At 43.5% G+C, this 15,556-nt stretch overlaps 1 protein-coding gene across 3 annotated transcripts in view; it reads left to right on the forward strand.

Annotated features, from left to right (window-relative positions):
• Positions 1-10,431: 10,431 nt before the first annotated feature.
• The window catches only part of XPO7 (exportin 7), a 1,985,528-nt gene continuing 1,980,403 nt past the window's right edge, over positions 10,432-15,556 (forward strand). For all 3 annotated transcript variants that reach the window (XM_069617724.1, XM_069617725.1, XM_069617726.1), the window contains exon 1: positions 10,432-10,511. In XM_069617724.1, the coding sequence (XP_069473825.1) occupies positions 10,494-10,511 (18 nt within the window). In that variant the 5' untranslated portion in view covers positions 10,432-10,493. The remainder of the gene's footprint in view (positions 10,512-15,556) is intronic.

Consider the following 15,556-nt stretch of genomic DNA (forward strand, 5'->3'; position numbering starts at 1 on the left):
CCCCATTGAGGCATAACCAATTTTCTGCCATCCACGTTTGAATTGTGGAGTAGGTTGACTCAAGGGTGGTCTTATCGGCTTCGTAATCACCTGTAAGGGGAATGAGGACCTGTGTGTCATCAGCATAGCTGGTATACATGATGCCCAAGGCTTCCAGGATCTGGAACAGTGGCCTGGTGAACAGGTTATATAGAGTGGGGGAAATGCAGGATCCTTGAGGACTCTGTATTTGATGAGGCTTGGGAATGCACAGGCTGAGTCGGAGAAGACTTTCATAACCCTTTCCTGAAGAAACAAGGTGATCCAAGCTATGGCTGAAGGGGCGAAGTTATCGGCAGTGGAGAGGTGGTAACAGAGAGTATTGTGATCCACCAGGTCAAAAGCCGCTGATAGGTCGAGGACTGAACATTGCAGTGTTCAGCCCCACTTGGAAAGATCATTGTCATCACCTAAGATATGTTTTGCAGGCTCTGGAACAGGCCCATCTGACCATAAAGGCTAGTAAATGTCAAATTGGTCAGAGTAAAATGGTTTACCTCGGACATGAGGTAGGAGGATGTGAAATAAGGCCATTGCCTAGCAAAGTGCAAGCTGTATAAGACTGGGCCACCCCTACTACTCAGACCCAAGTGAAAGCCTTCCTAGGTCTCACTGGGTATTACAGGAACTTCATAGGGAACTATGGGACCATAGATTCTCCCTTGAATGCGATCTCCTCACCCAAATTCCCCAAGAAGGTCAGGTGGAATGAGGAGTGCACTAAGGCTTTTTAAGGACTGGAGAAAGCCCTTTGTCAAGCTCCAGTCTTGAGTGCTATTGGCTACAACCAATCCTTCATTGTACAAACAGATGCTTCTAACACAGGGATAGGTGCAGTTTTGAGTGAACTTGATGCGGAAACACCCTATCTGCTTCATCAGTAGGAAACTGAAGGACCATGAGACAAGGTGGGCAAATATTGAACGTGAATGTTTTGCCATTGTGTAGTCCCGGAAGAAGTTTGGGTCATACTTGTATGGTTCTACTTTCATTATTAAGACAGACCAGCGACCCTTGAGATGGTTAATGCAAAGGAAGGGGGAACATCCAAAATTGTTAAAGTGGTCAAGCAGCCTCCAATGGTTTGATTGCACCATAAAACACAGGTCAGGGTGTAATCACCAAAATGCTGATGGTCTCTCCAGAAAGTATGACCGACTGGATTAGGAGATTCACCCAGGAGTGGATGAAATGCCCATGTCCCTTACTCTAGGGGGGATGATTGTTATGGAGAATTCTCATTTATGTGCTAATTCGTTCTACCTTAGAGACCCCAAGCTCTTTTGCTGGACTTTAGGACTTTTTCATTTTAACCCTGGAGTGAGTGAGCCCTTTTTTCACTCTCTTGTGTGTTTTGACCTGATGTGGATTATATGTTTCCTTTGTTTTTGGAGTCTGACAAACTCCATAGGCATCTACTTTTTGTATGGTGACACACAGCACCTTCAGTGCAGTGTCACAGAGAAATCCTTTAGATGTCTCATAAGGTACAAATAACTTTCCTTGTGTGAACTACTGTTCCCAGGGATAGTAAAGAGAAATTAACTTTACTTACCTTTTCTCTTTGTAGGTCCAGCACACGCCATCTTATCTGGAGTGCTGGGGGTTACTTAGTAGCTCCTTATCCTACCTACTCATGTAACATGTTTCATGTTTCCATCACTACTTTAAATGGCTGGTAGCAGTGGTTTCATTTTCCTACCATCGTGCTTTTCTACCACAGGCTGAATCCTTAGCTGCAGTACAGCACCCATGGGTGACCATTTTGTCAAAATGGCGCCTGTCTTCTTTTTTCACCATTTTCTGTTTGTGAGGTCTTTCTTGGATTTTACTTTTACTTTTACGTCAAGCCAGGTTTGAGCCCTTTGTTCGTTTTGCCTTTGGTGGGCTTTAGTACTGAAACTGCCTCTGGCTCCAGTGTGTCTGGAAGGGCAGGAAGTGAGGGAGGTGCCCGAAACTCCCCTGTCCTTTGTCTCTAGGAATGCATGAATGCACCCAGACCTGATTGGCTGGCTGGCTGGCTGTCCTCCTTGGACAGCCACTCTGCTGTTTGAGTGACAGCCTAGGCTGTGAATGAATGGGAGAAACCTGCTTAAAAGGGAAAGGTTTTGGGACTAGAGGTAGAGTTGACCACTGGGAAGAACACCTGACGAAGAAACTGTGAATGAAGCTTGCTGCATCCGCCTGGACCTTTGAATTGCCTGGTGAAGCCCTGCTGCTTTGCTGAAACTCCTTTTTCTGATCAACAAGAGAAGCTCCGGAAGGGTCGACTTCTTCCCTTGGATTAGTGGGACCGACTAACCCTGAGATGAACTCCACTGGACCATCTTCCCCGACTGGCTGTACTTCTTTGCTGCTGCAGGAATTGAGTGGCAGGGGTGGAGAAATCTGTAGTCGAGTGCAACGTCTGCAATCCGGCCAGAAGCTCTAGGAGTCTACTAAGGACCCTCCAGAAGCAGGACGTCCAGAGCTCGAGTCTCCTCACCAGAGTGCATGACTCAAGGAGTGAAGGAAGCCCAAACGGTATCCAAGATCTGCGGTGGTGCTGGTTACTGCGCGTTGAAACTGTGAAGTGCTGCTGATCCGAAAAGAGCCTGTAGCTGCTGCCGACCTCCAAATTGCTGCCGCAGGAGTCCTCCAGATGTCCTCCCTCTTGTCCGCACGACTGAAGCTCAGGAACCCAGGATCTGCATCGCTGCAACCAGACAGAAGCCAGCTGGACCACTCTTCTTCTAACCAGAAGTAGTGTTTGGACTTGGGATACTTACCTCAGTGTCTTTTGCTTTGCTCTTCTCAGTTGAGACTTGCAGTAGCTACTTTGCTAGAGTTGATTTCAGTTCTACCCTCCACAAGTGAAACAGCTTGTGACCCTATAGTGATTTTTCTTCAGAAACTCTCAAACTTTGTGCAATACTTTTTTATCTAAGAAGTGCCTCAGCTCCATAGACTGTGCTCCAATTGACTTTGACTGTCCTGCCTCCCTGCAGACTCTGCTAGTCCATTTGACTTTCTGTCCCTAAGAGGTGACAACTTGGTTTTTAGCTATTATTGCTGGGAAAGGTTAACCTTTTTCCTTTCATTTCTACCGACCTCAGAATCTACAAAGTATACTAGTGATGTATGAATGCCATTACTGTCCTTGATAGTGAAATCACCTCTGGTGTAGGAATTGTGTAAAAAGCATCTCAAAAGAGTATCTACTACTAGCTTTGTACTGATTCTGGAAAAGTATTTTAAAGTATATTTGATTGTTACATATATTGCCCTTTTTAAAGAATGCTTATTTAAAACTGGTGTTAAATAAATAACTATTTATAACTGAAACCTTGGGTGTAAGTGTTATTTGGTTACTTGTATTTGAAAATGTCATTGCTACAGCTCCAGAGCTCACATTTACCTCTTTTGAGATACGCCTGGCTGCTCAGTCACACTACCAACTTGTGTAGTACAGGCCTATACCAAAAGGTGGGTTACCTAATACCAAGAGGACAAGTGTTGTGTAGTCTTCCACAGGGTTACTACATCAATTCTTGCCTAACACTTGGGATCTATTGACCAGTTACACTATGAATATGGGATGCTGTGTTTTTATTTTCAATGATGTCTGATGTTATGAACTAATACATGGGATTGAATTAAGTGACAAATCCAGGGATATTGTCCCTTCTCCCCGAAGGGGAGCCACTTCCTGTGAGACTAGGGAGGTGAGCCCCCTACACAAAACCCTCCCTAGGGATTTGGGATTTAGGGGAAGCAGGATCTCACTGGGAGTTACTCCTCCTTGGGAGACAAGGAATCCCAGGTGAACAAAGTGATAAAATCTCACTCAGCCCCAATGTCCCACATTTCTTATGCATACATGCAAACAGATGAACATATTAGAGAAATGTGATGTTCTGACATGCTTGGCTTGGTTGCTGACCCCTTCTTAAAGAAGATGCCCCAGGGCCAATGGGGCAGTGTCCTTGAATTTTAGGATTGGCATATAAAGGAAATAGCCCTTGCATGGAGAGAAAGAGAGAAGCTTCCGTAAAGCCACCAGCCAGGAGTCGGCCACGCAGATCAAATGTTGCCACTGCACTGCAAAGCTGATGCAGCCTGGAGGCAGGACCACAGCAATAACGTGGTGAATGGAGAGCCTGCGCAACGCAGCCGATCCGAGGTGCACCAGGGAGCCACATACACAAGGTCCCTCCTGGCAAAGACGAACTGTGAATACAGAGACCGGCCTGCCAGAAAGGAGGCCAAAAGGAGAAAAGGCAGCTGGAGTGAAGGCAGCTGCCGAACAGGCACCGTGAGAAGTAGCCAGGAACCAGAATCCAGTGGCAGATAGTTTTACCGCATTTGGAGCGACCGCCTTCCCCTTGGAAGGAGACTGCAGAACAGAGGGTACACGGAAAGCAGTAAGGATAGGGAGGAGGACAGTTGAGCTCTGGGGCCCTATGGGGAAGACTTAGAGTAAGAAAGCCATTCAAGTAGCTCACAGGCCTGGGGTCTAAGAAAAAAGAGAAAAGAAATTCCCATAAATGTGTATGAGAATTACGCACAACAAAAGAGGATATCAGAAACCAAGAGACAGAGGAATCCTGAAAAAGAAGGGAATGAGAAACATATACCCAAGAGCTGGAAAGAACCAAGAAGCAGAGCAGTCCTGCGAAGGGATTATATTCAGGTTGTACCCTTCCTTGAACAGACAGCTGGTAGAGTGGCAGAGGTCCAGACGAGATAAAAAAACCAAAGATATACAGGTGGGTGTTCGAAACATGACAGTCATTTTAATTTTAATCTAACGTTCAACGTGTCACCATGGAAGGTTAAGCCACTCAGAGTGTGGAACAGGTCTGAAGGGGGAGCCAAACCGATTCTTTGAAAAACTGAAGTACTCTCCAAACTGAAAGTGATTTCAATCCGGCACTTCACCTAAGTCAACGTCCAGCGTGTAATGCGCAACTGAAATCCTTATTTATTTATTTGTGTCTAAAAGTTATTTTATTCTGAATGATGTACCACTCATGTCATGCCCCTCTCTTGGAACCCCCCTGCTCACACTGAACCAGGAATCAGGCTGGTTTGCAAAGTTAAAATATGTATTTATGTAGTTCACAATATAATCACACCATGTTTAATGGTTATACAATAATTACCAATGGGGTGAGGTAAAACTAAGCAATCTCTTTAATCACAAGGAGGAATAGTGAGCAAAACAATTCAGCACAGAAATAATACTTTTGTGGGTATTCAGATCAAATAGCAGTATGGCTACTATTTCCCCCTACACACCCCTCAACCCCCCAACAGGCAATATAAAGAGATAGGAGGAGAGAGAGCAGGTATTCAGGAATGCAGAATTCAAACATAAATGTCAATCTCAATTTCCCCCCAGCAACACACGAGAGAAACAGGAGTGATTGGCAAACTGTCAAAATGGTTTTAAGTTATCTGAGAATGGATTGGGTAAAACACTAAATATGTTTTAAGTTGCTGAACTTATTTAAATTCTTATGGGAGCCGCTTTAGATGGTTGCAGACAAACACTAGCAATGATTTGACACTAATAAGCAATTTGAAAATTTAAAATTGAGGTCGGGTGCAATCAAAAGCTGGTTTACACGTGTAATGTTTAGCCAAAACGAAAATTCATAGCAAACTTTTCCACGCACGGTAATCGCGATCACGGGAGAACTATATGGAGTTGGAATGGTTCTATGGAAATCTGTGGATGTTAGCTACAAGCAGAAGTTGAAATTTTGTTTCTAGCATGAAAATCGAGAAAGTTATGGACGTTTTAGAGGAGGTCATTTTTTTGAGAAAGGCGCATGAAGGGGAAAACAGGGATGCGCTTTCAAAAGACAAACAGGATTTCTTTACACTAGGGGATGACTATGAAGAGCAAATACCACACAGAAACACAGCCACTGGACCAGGGTGCCACTGGATCAGGGAGACTGCCTGCCGAGGAGCTTGCCTTCTTCCGATGAAATATATGAGCGCAAAGATATTTAGCAATACTAGTACCGAAGGAGATAGTAGGGATAATATAGAGAGTTCAGGCAATTCAAAAATATTTCTAACAATGCAGTTCTGAATATAAGAGAGGATGGGTTTAAGACAGGGATTACTATGGACAGTACATATGCTAGTGACACAGTCCTATCTATAGATGCTCACTATATGGGATACAAACGGAACCGTCAGGGATTCTGGTTCTGGGACAGACTGCTGGGCACACCGTACTGGACTGGGTCTGCAATCAGCAAGGCACTCTGGTCACCGCACGACAGGACTGGACAGGATCGGCACAGCACGGCACAGCACGGCACAGCACGCTGCAGGATTGGGTTTAATCTGCCCTGGTTCTCTGGTCACAGCACAGCACAACGGGATTAGATATTTTGGTTCTGGTAATAATTCTTTTAGCAGGAAAGCAGTTACAGCGCAGCCAGGCTGTTTCTTTTGTTCCCCTTAGATTTAGTGGGATTATTTCTGGTCCTAGAAACTCAAGGCCTAGTTGAAAATGGTTCAACTAATGGAATTGGCCTTTCTGCTTGCCAAGTTTCTGGAGTCTGGAGCAAGGAATATGGATGGATCTGCTTCAGGGTGCTTCGCCAGGATCAGGATAGTGGATGAATCTGTGTGTCTTTCAAAGTCCTCAGCTTTCTCTATTTATGCATATGGTAAAGGGGTGAGTGTGCTGGATTATCCTAAGCGTGCCCCTAGGCAGACTATTGGCTAGAGTCTCCTCTCTCCCTTGATTGGAGGAGAAAACAGGGTGTCACCATGATGATGTGGGTTTATGAGCCAGAGAATCCTCCCCTTGTTCCTTTGAACCTAAAATCCACTTTTACTACAATACATATTTACAAATGTGCAACCTTTCTAACAATAACATACATAGATCACATATTTTGTGGAGCAGATACTCTTCCAAGCCCTGTCGCTGTAGGATCTTGGGTCTGCTTTTGACAGAACTCTGCCCTTTTTGTCTGGTACACATGGTCCAATTTCAGAGCAAATTTCCACAAATGTGCGCATTGTATATGGGCATAAGCGTGTGCAGTTTCATGCTTTTGACATAATTACATTTGGAGTAAGACCATATTTTCCACTATTACTTCCCCGAATATCTCACAGAGTTCTGGCGTCTCTTAAACCATGCATCCAGAAATCACATTAACAATGCCGTTATTTCTAAAATGTTTACAATTTTACACAGTAATTTATCAGTCCTTTTAAAAATGTACTTTTGTCTTTGTGAATCAACAAATGGTTGTCTGTCCCTGCCTCCTTCTCCTTCTGGCAGCTCAGAAGCAATCTCCGTCCCCTTCCTTCTGGGAGAGGCCGTTTATGACTCTTCACACTCTGCATATCCTTTCAGCCAGAGGAAATCCATTGTCCTCTTCCCTTGCAGCCCCAGTTCTCCTCCCCTTATTTAATCCTCACAGAGGTCTGATTTCCTGGCCTCCATGGGGGGAAGCTGTGGAACTGGTTTGATTGTAGTCAGGCTTAATTTAAATGCCATTTTGTTGCAATTTTTCTTGGTTTAAAATAAACTTGTAATTTCCAAACATGCAGCTACAACACTTATTTCAGATTCTAAACCATGGGATTTAAATAGTTACAACCTAGGTTACTCTCAATAACAGGTCACTTAGTTTTCAGACATTAGATTTCAGTTGCACAAGTTTAAATTCTTATGATGCAAGCTACTGACAGCTGTTATACAGGCGGCCGCTGGTACTGCGCCCAGATTTTGACAGATCCCACAGGCAGGCACATTGGCTGTGGATGTTTTTATGCCAAATTCAGCTTTTCAGGATACTGCAATTTCACAATGATTTCTTGAATTCAATGAATTGTGACACCCAGCCAGAATATTGGATGTTGTGGTTGTTTTGTACCGACATTGTGCAGTTTCAGCAATCAAGAAAAAGGATTTAAATGCAAGATTTTGGATTTCTTCAGCAAGCACTGCTTTTCTCTCTCTGCTCCATTTTTACTTGTTGGGCAGCCCAGTGACATGTTTCAGCAGTGAGGTCTCCATTCCACCACTGGCAACATGCATGGTAGATTTGGCAGCCATCTTTTCGTGTTGCAAAGCGCAATTTCCATAGGTTTTGGCGCGCCTAGGGGTTTTGCAGCCATTTTGATAATTCTGGCACCATCAGCACACAGTGATGCCGCAGGGCAGAGCATAAGTGGGTTAATACATCCCACAAACCGAAGAGTTCAGCGCCAGTTGGAGGAGATAAAAGCTAATACCTGAGAGGTAATGCCAGAGTCCAACCTAGGACAGGGCACTACTAGAAATTTGAATATATCTGGATACCAGAGAAGAGACAAACCAAAAGATTATATCCTAGTAGGGGATGACCACTGGAAAAGAAAGAGGAAAAGACTCAAGAGGGATATATAGGATAGGTATAATCTTCTGGGCAAAGACATCCAACCAAGAGATAAAGGCCTGGCCTAACAAGATAGCCCAGACCACAACCAATGGCTAAATAACTGTAATCTGTCCCTTAAAGCTGAGTTGCCTGATCAATATGGAGCACCAAAACAGATCTCACCTGGGGAAGAAAATCAACTTGAAAGGGTGATACAAGACTAACTTGTGAAACTACCAAAACTCCCTCCCCAACAAGTTTAGAGATAGAGAAAAGACATGGAAATGCACTCAGAATTGCTAAGAGAGACGCAGTAATGTAAACCTTTCTGGGCTAGGAGACTAGGTTGAGGAATTGCATGATTTATCAAGACTATAACAAGAAGCATTTGGTTAGGAGGGGGTCAGGCACGAACCAACAGCAAACACAGCTGTTATATGAATGTGTTTTTGTTTGATAGTGGTACAGTCAGGTAGATAGCTTAGGCTTTGGACAGAGAACAGAACCAGTTTATGTAAAATGTCCCAATCGCCAGCTTTTATGTTTTGTTCTTAGACAGGGAATTGCTCCCATAACAATAGGACTAGGTGAGGAATTTTCTTCTTTTTAATAAAACCTAATGTGTTTTTGCAAACCTGTCCAGTTGTCCGTGTCCTATCTCTGATCGACCACAATTAGTACAACTTTATAGTCATAGCTCCCAACCTTTTTTGTCACCAAGGCGGGTGAAAACACCCGATTTTCTTTTTGGCGGGTGAGAGGCCCATAGAAGTGAATGGGCGTATGAGGGACTTGGCGGGTGATTCATCTGCTTTCAAGGCGGGTGACACCCGCCAAAAGCGGGTGAGTTGAGAGCTATGTATAGTTCAATGGAGTTAATTGATGCACGTCACAAAATATAGAATCACTTCAATGAATAAGGACCTTGAATGAATATGAACTCTATTGAATTGTTTTCTTTATAACACACCTAATACCATACCTGAGTTCAGTTTCTATGCATTGATGCGGATTTGAACCTATGTTGCTCTGTGTGGTCTTGCTTCCAAGATATGCGTATTACCCCTGTGCTATTCTCCATCCTCTGTAAATATATTCCACTCCATGCATGCCAACCCTCCCGATTTAGGCGGGAGACATCCCGATTCTTCTGTGAAAAATATTACTATTTTTCACGTTCTCCCACCTAAAAAAATTGTAGCACCAATGCATTCTTTTGGGAAAGTGCATGGCTCCTGATTTCCATTATGAAATCTCCCTCCAAGGTGCATCGAAATGTTGGCATGTATGCCACTCCACCTGGTCAGAATGTCCCTCAAACTCAACTCACTGTAAGAAGCTCACTGCTTCCAATCAAATCTGATTTATTATCTATTGTACGTTCTTTTGTGATCATTAGAACATTGTTTCTCCTATTTATAAATACATATTTAAACACATTTTTAGTTTCTGATTTAATGTTGAATTAATGGGTTCTTAATGTTGAATTCATGGGTTTTGTTAGATTGGATTTCTATAACATTGTATAAGTATTAGGGACTTTAACTCATTCCCTATAACTTTTTATTTATTTATCCAGAGGATACAATTTTTCTTTTGGTATCTGTGGCCGCGTCCAGGCATGCAATATTAAGGTTCTCAGCCTATAGTTTGGTGTTACTATATATATGGGAGACTGTTCATGGCCTGGCTGCTTGAAAGAAGTCAAGCTCATCTGACTGAATTGTCCTGGTATGTATCGAGCAGCTGTCAAGAATGTGGTACGAGAGTGATAATCTCATTAGCGCTCGGCCCCTTTAAGAAACATGTAAACAAAGCTCTAAACCCCTAGTCTCCGCCTCATTTTCACGTTTAGATTACGTTTAACACTGTGCGCCGTCGTCATCACGCATTTTGCATTCTCGGAAGCCTTGTGCACTAAATGACTGGCGTATTTCTCTGGTTACCAGGCTTGTTACGTTATAAGCGCACAGTAGATGCTTTTCAGTGCGCATGCGTATAGAGCGACGAGCTGGGAGGGGGCGGTACACGCTGAGTGAGGGAGCGAGAGAGGGGCATGAATGGGCCAAAATGGCGGAAACTGTGCAGGTGAGAGGGAGCAGGCGGGAAGTGGTTAAAGAAGAAGTTGGGGGGCGGAGCGCGGTGGTAGCGGGGGGAGGACGAGCCCATATCTTAAGTTGCAGTAGAATATAGTAGCTGGTATGGGGATCCCAATGTAGCATGGCATAGTGAGAGCATTACCCACAACACATGTTACCATTCTGCACTGCAGCCTTGGGGGATGTGCACCAATCACTGTGTCCTGCTAAGTGTGTGCATTCCCTACTATTTCGAAATAATCAGTACTCTGTTGATACCGTCGTACACCTTCCTGGCACACAATTATTACTTCGTACGCACGTGTGCATGAACCTTCGTTATCCCAGCCTCTCAAACACGCCTCCTGTCCACGACCCTGTTATGGATCATCTATCCTGTCCTAAAGTATACATATCCATCACATTTCACTTCAGTAACTTGATCTTCCCATGCACACACGGCGTTGTACCTGATGGCATCCACTCCGGTTCTCCTTCTACTGTAATAGCAAACTTGCCAACATTCTGTGACCAAAAAGATGTAGTATTTTTTAAGTTTCAAAAATAACAATTCCCATAACAACGACATCACAGGAAAGTACAAAACATACATTGTTGGCACCAGTGAATCATTCTAAAGTACACAACCCATGAAACAGGACAACATGGAAAGATGACATTTAAAAAATGTATAATTCTAAATGGTCACTGAACACCAAATTCAATTACCTAACTTCACAGAAGGTAATAACACAAAACTGGTAGGTAACGTTTGCCACTGCTCTGTAGTGGCAGTCCAGGCAGTACATATTTATTGAAAGTTGAACACTGAATGACATGGCGACTGATACCCCCCTCAGTGTGATCGGCAGATGATGTGTGATGGTGTTACACTCTGCCACTTGCCTTCACAGGTGGTTCATCTAAGGGTTGTCTCTGCAAGAGTGAAATACAGAGTCAAGTACCTATCAGGTCAATGGATTGGTGTGAGCCTAATCAAAGTAATGACCTACCAGTCCACTGTTTAGACAGACTAATTAATGTGTTGCATGTTTTGTTCTGGAGCCTGCCTTACAGTCACATAATTACTTGCCAATGTAAAAAGCAGTAGGATCTGTCACTGAAATCTGTAGGCAGTAGGACTGCTTAAAAAGCAGTAGCCTACTTCCTAAATCTGTAGGGTTGGCAAGTATGTAATAGTCTCATGATTTCAATGCGTATTTCAATTTGGGGGGCCATACCGATTGTAGTTCAGAAGATTGGGCTTAAATGTTTAGGTTCCTACACTCTGATTGGAGTTATTGGCAGATCACTGTCCTGTGCGCCTTGTCTGCATTCCCTATTTATGATTTTCATATCCTTAAAGCCAGGCCTCTTATCTTGCTGACAGTTGTATTTTTTTCAGTGGTGGTTTTGGATACAGAGGCCGCGTCTTGGCCAGCCACTGTCTGTTATCATACAACCCTCCATTCGATGTGCCCCTCGTATGTATGCGTCCCACGTTCAACTCTCCCCTACATATACTCCTACCCGTCATTCATTTACTATGATCTACTTCGTATGGCCGTCCTAGTCCTTATTCCCTGTTTCATACTCCCCTCCCCCCTTCTTTGATATGTATCCTGCTTCAACTATTCCAGCATCCCTTTGCATATAACTGGCTCTTGCACCAACATCCCGGCTCTTGCACCAACATCCCCCTTCATTGCGATTTTACACAAGCTTTCCTGAAATAATTTTTTATTCCACTGCCCCTCGCTCACCCGTTTGCTCTCCTTAAAATCCCTCTCTGTCTTTAACTACTGCTTAAGTGGGGTGTGAAGTGGAGGCGGTGAGCGGGACTAATAAGGGAGTTCTAAAGAGGGCTTGGTTCGCCTTCCCCAAACAATACATCCTAAGACCCTGCAAACAAGTATTTTGAGTTACCCAGCATGGTCTCAGGTGGTCATGCATTCAGGGTGTATTTGTATGTTCTAAATAGATCTCTCTGGATCGCTTTGTACATTGTTGTCTAACAATCTCTAACTCAGCATATAAACAATAAGGTGTGTGAGTAAATCATCCTCACTCTGTAAATGAATCACCTATGAGAAAGGAGGGAGAAAAAATAGCCCTTATGTGGGTTGCTGCCTGCTTTGTATAAAATCAAAGAGCATTTTGTGAACATAGTAATGACCACAATTTTTTTATATTGAGCAAATATGTATGTGGTAATTGTTCGAAAATGAAACTCTTCTGAGCATGTATGCGCACTTCTCGACATGCTAATTTAATTAGTCACAACAGTCACCCTAATAATATGTGCAAACCACGAGCTATATATTTCACATTTTCTTTGTTTTCCTGCTTGACTCCTTTCTGACATCCATCTCCTCTCACACTTCTCAATTGAACTGTCCCTTCTCAATTGAACTGTCCCTTACATATACCACTCTCACTGAAATTCAGCTCTTCGTCTTAGTTTGCACTGCATTTTGGCTTGCTCTACCTCACCCCTGCTCCTATGGGCCGTGGTGATGTGGTCCGAGTCCTGCTGAGAGGTGTGCAATGACATGAAATATTCAGAGAATGGGTCACAGCTGGACAGATGGCTGGCTGAGGTATAGATGTGCTTGTGGTTAATGCTGATAATGCTCCCACCAAATCCAGAAATTAAACATTCTTGGGTTGTGATTGGACCCAGTCTGCGTAGAGCTGTCAGATTGAGGAGGGTGACATACCACCTGAGGAGAAGCTGCTGTGTGTTGACCTGGCAAAGCCATCGGGGTGATCTACTAAAGCCTGGATCAATTTGTCATTGAGTGGACTGAGACCCTACAGGTTTGAGGGAGTTTTGGCTTGCACACAGAGCCTTATTACTAAACCCTCCGAAGAAGAGGGCTGGACCATTGATATGTCGAGAGTGATCTGGTGTAAAGGAGCGTAATAGAACACATCACTGAATATAACTCTGAAATGCACACTGGTAATGTAATGTCGAGTGCAGCTAGACACGTCAAAGAAGAGCGGATGTAACACATGTTCAAATGTGTGCATTTATTTACAAAAGAGCTATTCCAGCAGAATGCATTTTCTTTTAAAACTATATTCTTTTGGGTTTATTGTTACGAGAATACTCTTTTCGATTCTGATAGTGTTTTATTTATTTTTTTCCTTCAAATGATGCGCCATCTGATCCGCTAGATGCTTACTATTGCTGTATTGTTTTATCCAGGGTAATGGAATATCCAACCATGACGTCAGCTAACTAAAAATAGTACATTTCCGTAATTTTAAGATTCCATACATTAAAATTGTTTTCTTGTTTTAATTCATAACACTTGAAAAAGGGGCACACTGCCCCAAAACATTTTTGTGCAGAGAAAAAACGGAGTATCGTATCGGCACCTGGTTGCCAGACATTTCGATAGCCTGACAGCAGTGAGGAGTTGGGGAAAGACTGAGCATCAGGGCTGTTAGAGGGGCAGGTCTGACCAAATCATCGCGGTCTGGTGAGGTGAGCTGCAGAGCTCTGGCCGCATTATGTGCTGGCAGTGGCTTTGTCCACCAAGTGGACGGTGGCCGTTGGAATGTAGTATTATTTGGTCTTCTTTTTCCTCATCTCCTCCATTCAGCCGGTGATTAGTAAGGGTTTTTTTTTGCAGGCTGCAGGTTTCCCTCTCGTTTCTTGTTGTTCTCTCATTAACTGGTGCTTCCTTATGTGGATTTCTATTGGCTTCACCTGATAGCCAGAGAGGCAAAAGTGGGATGAAGTGGTTGAGGTCATACCATATAAAAAAAAAAAAAGGTTTTTGCGTACCGCTTGTGTGAGAGAGAGAGAGGAGGATGAGGAGGAAGCAGAGCTTGGGTCCCTGTCTACATAACTCCACTGTGGAAGTGGGGCAAAGTGGTCTTGGGTGGTCCACGGCTGGGGAAGGGATGGCATTGCTTTCTTCCATATTTCTGCGCCTGTGAGGTTGGTGAGACTATCTTGTATATTGGATTACTACTAGCTGCAACGTGCTACATGTTTTGTGGCCTGGGGAGTTTGGTTTGGGATCTGTAGTAGGACGATTTGGAAGGTCGTCTTTTATTATTACATGGCACACAACTCAGGTGGCGGTTGGCTGAGCCTATCACAGAGAAAGCAAATTAGTTTATCCCAACCCTAATTGCTGCACCATGCCTCCTAAACTTCGATCACATGATCAACCTTTCTACAAGTGCAACTGTAGCCGGGCCTCTATTGACTCTGATTCATCTCCCCTTACTGTGCATCCATACAGAAATGGTAACGGTGTCACTATTATCTGCACACAAGGATAAAAATGTGGATTTCTAACAGAGATGAACCAAAAAATACAGGGTTTTTGTTCACCAATCCTACCGTGGTCAGTGATCTTGTATCAAATAATGCAGATGCTCGGGATGGCCCCACTAAATAACGGCAAATCTACCTCTATGGTGGATGATAATTCACTGCTTAACTTGTTATGGCTTGAGGCAACACTCTTTGGGTAATCTTCCTCCTTTGGTGTCTGAGTACGGAGGGCGTTGACAATATAATTGTCACAAATTTGTCGGCATCAGCTGACTTGGTTCCTATTGCGTCCACATTTATTCCATCTGACTGCGACAGCACCTCGTTTGAAAGTACTTTCTGAACACAGGTTGAAACTATCAATCTATCCAAAACATTTGAGGCAATTGTTGCCACCCTGGATGCTGTCTCTGGACTTTGCTCCTCAATTATGAAGGAATCTGGCAGTGGCAAAAATAGTTGACTTAATCATACTTACCAGCAGTGCTCCAGATAGGATTTTGGAGTGAGAGTATTTTACTCTCAAGTTTGAGACTAAGAGAGTAAGAGCTTCCTCGTTTTGCAAGATTAAAAAGTGTCTGACAACTGTCCAATTTGGCATAAAATTAAAACTTTGTTTGATAACATTAGTGACAAAACAGATGTATTTCAAAGTGGTTCTTAATTTATTGCACCTGTGGAAAACATTTAGCCCACACAAGAACCTTGTAGATGTATACTACCCAGCTTCATATTCATTATACTTGTGACCAACT

This window comes from Ambystoma mexicanum, chromosome 10 (assembly GCF_040938575.1).
Source record: "Ambystoma mexicanum isolate Mex_15411 chromosome 10, UKY_AmexF1_1, whole genome shotgun sequence".
NCBI classification, from domain to species: Eukaryota; Metazoa; Chordata; class Amphibia; order Caudata; family Ambystomatidae; genus Ambystoma; species Ambystoma mexicanum.